We start from the raw sequence: 5,527 nt of genomic DNA, 5'->3' as shown, positions 1-5,527 counted from the left end.
GGGAGGACCTGGGTGGGCACCTGGAGGATGGAGCAGGACCCAGGAGGAGGAGGAGGAGAAAAGCCTTTAAACCAAAACTGGGTCCTCTGAGAGGCACCGGAGAGAGTGCCCAGGCAGAGCCCCCGGTGAAACCAAGCCCCCACCCCTGAAATTCCCTGCACTTTCCCTTCTGCAGCGCGCGCGGAGGGGATTTCCTACTTCCACCCTCGCACGGTCCCGAGGAAGCTCTGAATTTCCTGAAAGCAGAGCACAAGGTGGTTTCCCCAGGCTTTTTCAGGAGGCTCTTGCCTTTCATGTTGCAGCAGTTGCTGGGGGCAGATGAATGGAACGACAACATTTGGGAGAAGCCTCTTGAGAAACCCCAGGTCTCTCCTCCTCCCCGAGGATGGCTTTAGGTTTGCTGAAGGGCCACCCGTTTGGCCAAGGGCACGATAAGGTCCTTCCCGAGGAGACACCTTCTGGCTGGTGTTTGTGCTCCTTTGCTGCCCGTTCGGGTGTTGTGTGTCTTGTGGGTGTGGAGTTTCGGGGCACGGCGGGTGAAGCGCACGGCAGAGACGGCGGCCGTTCCCCCTGCCCCGTGTGAACGGAGGGGAAACCAGAGCAACTCTCTCCTCCTGCTTCCTCTGCCCCTGCTGAGCAAGCTCTGGGCGGTCGAGACCTCTACGTGCCCTGAACTCGGCCAAGAGTGTCAACTCCAGCCGCGGAATTAAGCTGGGAGAGGAGATTTCCTCAGAGCTGGGAGGCGAGTGAGGAGTTCAGGAATACTCCAGATCTGTGGATTTTCAGTTACGGATTTGCGCCTGAAAATGAGTCATGTCTCTTGGTAGACATCTTGGCTTCACTCTTTAAGGAAGCTTCTCTTAGCTTTAGAGAGAGAGACAGAGAGATTTAAGCTTGACAGAAGTTCGTTCTTGCAGGGAAAACCCTCGGAGAACATCACACAGCTCTCTCTCTCTCTTAACTTTCCCACTCTGCTCCTGAGCGTTGCCCTTGAAGGCACGGGGTGAGGATCTCCCAGAGCCACGGTTAATGAAGCAGAGGAGGAGCTGGAGCCCGGGACGCTGCCAGCCCGGCGCAGGGCAGCGGCGGCTCCTCGCTCCGTTAATTAGTGTGTCGCCAAATGAGGTCCCGTCCTGCCGTTTCACCTCGTGCCTCGGCTCTAACCCCGCTCCCCCGGCGGCTTCCAGCGTGAGTGCCAGCCCTGGCTGCGGCAGGGAGCTGGGGACTCGGAGGCCTGGAGCCCTTCCTGCGCTCGCAATTACGGGTTTCAAAGGGAAGAAACAGCTTCTTGTGCTCGCTGCCTTTTCGGGACCCTGCTGTGTCCTGCTTCCATGCAGGGCCGTTACTCCCCTGGCAAGGATTTAATGATAAAATATGAAGCTTAATTTTCATGTGCTCCAGATTGTTCCCTTAAAAATCCTTTTTTTATATTTTTTTTATTTTTTTTTCTCCAGGCAGCACCGTGCCTGTCAGAGCATCATTTACATTGCCCTTGGGGTTTGGCGCTGGAAGAGAAATACCCACCTTTCAGATCCTGGTTTTTTGTGCAGGGACATGGCACGTTTCTGGGCGCTGGGTGCTTGTCCCCATCCCTGGCTGGAGCCTCTGAGGAGCGTTTCTGTAATTGGGCTTTGGGCTCCTGTGTCAAATCTCCCTGGTTGTGCATCCTCAGCGCTTTTTACCGCAGTGCTGCTTTGCATGCCCTTCCCCACGGCTTTGCATGATTCTGCAGTCTCCCTCGGCAGGAGCTGTGTGAATTATGCTGTAGCACAGCGGCCAGGAGGGGGTTTATGAAAGCGGCTCTTTCCCCAGAGCGAGTGCCATCTCCGAGTGAGAAAACCTGCTGGAGGATGGTAATTCAGCCCACAAAGCCTGGGCCAGGCTGGCACGCTGGCACTCCCCCCCGTGTGTCTTGGTGGGGAGGAGGGTACCCACTAACTGGAGGCTGGAATCTCATTTCGAAGCCGCCGTGCAAACGCTCCTCTGCCAGGAAGAGGAGGCTCTTCCCCCTGCTACATCAGGCCTCTGGAATAGATTCCTTCCCTCGTTATCTGTGCGCGTTGGATGAAACCAACTACTTTCTTACAGCAGATGTGAGGGGAGGTACTTCTTGGCACAGAAGAGTCCCCGTGTTTGGAGGCTGAGGGCTCTACTGGCTGTGCCCCAAAGGGCTGGGAGCCCCCAGCGCTGGGAAGGTGGAGGGAGGAGAAGCGAGAAGGTCTTTCAGGCTGGAGAGCCATGGACTGGAAGCACTTGGACTCGTTTAAACTGTTAGTGTAGTGTTCTAGAGCACTTCTGGTTCAAAATAGATAAATCAATACCCCACTTGGTGGAAGCCTGAACCCCCCATTTCCATCCCGGTGGGTATTTATCCTCCCTGTTATTGGCAGCGAGCCTTGCACCCAGGTTTTGGTCCCTCTGGGTGGCCAGATGGCACGTTCTCCAGCTGGCCCCCTGCTTTGGTGCCGCAGTAGCTCTCGGGCTGGTGCTCGGGCACATCTTCCAGCCGTGAGGTAACACGGCAGCAGCGAGGCCGAAGAGCGAAGCTGGTGCTGAGATGGAGGGAAACGGGTTCCTTTGAGCAAATAACACAAACGTTTGGACTCTCTGAGGCAGGGGCAACCTTGGCTGTTTTTATCCAGAGTCGAACCCAGCAGGGCCTGATGCGCAGGATTTGCTTTTAAAATGCTTTTCCTAATCCGCGATTGGGTGGGTAACCTCTCATCTGTGTCCCCTCTGCCAGGTGGCTATAAAGATCATTGACAAGACGCAGCTGGACGAAGAGAACCTGAAGAAGATCTTTAGAGAAGTTCAGATCATGAAGATGCTTTGCCACCCGCATATCATCAGGCTGTACCAGGTAGGAGCCCTCGCGGGGGGTTTCCAGCCCTCTGCACCATATCTTTAACCCCTGCAGTAGCTCTCTCTCCGGGGTTATCCCTCCATTTCTCCAGGTGAAAAACTGGGAGAGTCCTTCGTGTTTTCAAGGTCTCGGAGCGCTTTGATTAGAGGGGGGGGAAAGTGTGGCCGATCCTTCTCTTTTCTGGGAGATGGCGCTTCCGCTGTGGGCTGGCCTCTTGCCATTTCTTTATGGCTATTGTGTGCTTTTCAGTTTCCCAGTCGAAACCGGATGCGGGTTCCCCTTCTCACTGGGAGGGAGGGAGCAGGACAGGGAGCGCGTGGTCCCCCCCGCTCTCCTCCGGCTGCCCCCTGGCTCCCAGGGCTGGCTGATCCGCTTTCCTGGAAGGCGATCGATGGCAGCGGCGGGCCCCCTTTGGAATATTGTTTGCAGACTTCTCCTCGGGCCTGTTTGGCGTTCTCAGTCTGCAAACAAAACCACTGGTGACAGAATCCACCTGCGTCGCCTGTTACGCACGTCTCCGGTGGTGCCCCTGCGGCTGCGCGCTCGGGTGGGACAGCAGGGAGGCTGCAACAGGCCAGAGCCAAGCAGAGCGAGGGGAGCAGGGAAATAAAGGAACCCAACACCTGGGTGAAATCCTAAATGCTGGTTTGGAAGCTGTTGGACAGATGAACAACTCCCTCCCCAGGCTGCCAAGGGCTCAAGCAGTGATGTACAACCAGAGAGTGCCAAAATGCTCCGTACAAACTTTGCCCTGTTGCTTGTTGTGCCAGTTGTGGGCAGCTGTGGGGCAGGGACTCCTTCCCAGGATGCTGCCAGAGGCCTCACAGGCTCTTTTGGGAAAGGAAGGGACTTCGATCCAAGCTGTGGATGGAAATTCAGCTCTTCTTTGGGCTGGTGCTCAGTGTGGACCAAGGGCTGCCCAGGGACCTTGGGCTCGGGGAAGCGTTCGGGTGCAAGGACCAATTCGGATGGGTGAGCTCCTGTTTGTGGCTGCCTGGCTCGGATGGCAGGCCTCGGGATGTCTAAAAAAATTGAAATCCCAGGGGGAATACACTTGGGTTAATCCCTTTTGTATGTAAAGTTCATGCGTGTGTTCAAGGGAGAAGTTGTGGTGACCCTCGGGAGAAGCTGCCGTTCCCAAGAACCAGCTCACGCTTGTCCAAGCCCAGGTGCTTCCCACCCATGCCCCATAGACAGGAGCCTTTCTTTGGCATCCGAAGAGTTAAACCAGTAGCAGTGACAGGGGTTAATGTTTAGCTGTTCTGGCCAAACCACCAAGCGTGAGATGCCCGCAGCAGGCACCGCAGAATTGTGGCATTTTTAAGGTATTTAGGGAGCGCTTCTCCACAAACTGACTCCTGAAAGCTTTTATTGTTGTTTTTGAGTCAAAAATCCATTATTCCCCCTGTTTTATTCCATCTAAAGCTTTTGATGGGACACTGGGCAGGTGACACTTGTGGCTCGGCTTTGCTAAGGTGAGAAAAGAGCATCCTCTGTTTCATCTGGCCGTTCTTTCTGGGTACTTTTGGTGGCGTTTATTTTTAGATAAAAACCACAGAACCCCAGAGCCGGGAATTCAGGGCCCTTTCACAGCTCTTCATCAGGAATCTGAGTTTAAAAATCACGTTTCCTTGAGCTTATAAGACTTAAAATGTGTAAATGAGAAAGGAGGAAGTGTCTCTAATGACAGAGTGGTTTGCGATACGAGAGATTCTGCCTGGAAACAGAAACGCACTTAAAAATACCTCAGTAAGGGAAGGGCTTTCTGGAGTTGTCGTGTCACCAGTCAGCGGGAGGTGTGTGTCTTGCCATGAGACAAGGGAGCAGAATCATAGAATTGCCCAGGCTGGAAGGGTCCTCCAAAGGTCATCTAGTCCGACCCCCCCGCAGTCAGCAGGGACACCCCCAACTAGACCAGGTTGCCCCATCGAGCCTCTCCTTGAATATCTCCAGGGAAGGGGCCTCAACCACCTCCCTGGGCAACCTGTTCCAGTGCTCCGCCACCCTCACAGTGAAGAACCCTCTCCTCATCTCCAGTCTAAATCTGTTCCCCTCCAGCTTGAAGCCATTGCCCCTCGTCCTGTCACTACAGGCCTTTCTAAACAGGCTCTCCCCAGCCTTCCTGTAGGCCCCCTCAGGTACTGGAAGGCTGCTATTAGGTCTCCCCGGAGCCTCCTCTTCTCCAGGCTGAACAACCCCAGCTCCCTCAGCCTGTCCTCGTAGCAGAGGTGCTCCATCCCCCTGATCATCCTTGTGGCCCTTCTCTGGACCCTCCCCATCAGGTCCATGTCCTTCTTATATTGAGGGCTCCAGACCTGCACACAAGACTCCAGGTGAGGTCTCACCAGAGCAAAGTGGCAGAATCCCCTCTCTGGACCTGCTGGCAACGCAGCTTTTGATGCAGCCCAGGATGTGATTGGCCTTCTGGGCTACAACTGCCCACTGCCTGCTCATGTCCAGCTTCTCATCCACCCGCACCCCCAAGTCCCTTTCCTCAGGGCTGCTTTCTAGTACCTCACCCCCCAGTCTGTACTGATGGTGAGGATTGTTCCGGCCCAGGTGCAGAACCTTGCATTTGCTCTTGTTGAGCCTCATGAGGTTCACCTGGGCCCACCTCTCCAGCCTGTCCAGGTCCTTTTGGATGACATCCCATCCCTCTGGTGT

At 55.2% G+C, this 5,527-nt stretch overlaps 1 protein-coding gene across 6 annotated transcripts in view; it reads left to right on the top strand.

Moving 5' to 3' along the window:
• The first annotated feature begins 2,711 nt into the window (after positions 1–2,711).
• The window catches only part of SIK3 (SIK family kinase 3), a 37,387-nt gene continuing 34,571 nt past the window's right edge, over positions 2,712–5,527 (top strand). For 3 of the 6 annotated variants that reach the window (XM_014949569.1, XM_014949564.1, XM_014949563.1), the window contains exon 1: positions 2,713–2,860. In XM_014949569.1, the coding sequence (XP_014805055.1) occupies positions 2,819–2,860 (42 nt within the window). In that variant the 5' untranslated portion in view covers positions 2,713–2,818. Of the gene's footprint in view, positions 2,861–5,527 lie in introns of all 6 variants that reach the window. The other 3 variants (XM_014949572.1, XM_014949571.1, XM_014949568.1) reach the window with 2 other exon arrangements.

Source organism: Calidris pugnax, unplaced genomic scaffold (genome assembly GCF_001431845.1).
Source record: "Calidris pugnax isolate Ruff unplaced genomic scaffold, ASM143184v1 scaffold180, whole genome shotgun sequence".
Lineage (NCBI taxonomy): Eukaryota > Metazoa > Chordata > Aves > Charadriiformes > Scolopacidae > Calidris > Calidris pugnax.
This window is presented reverse-complemented; position numbering and strand designations above follow the sequence as displayed.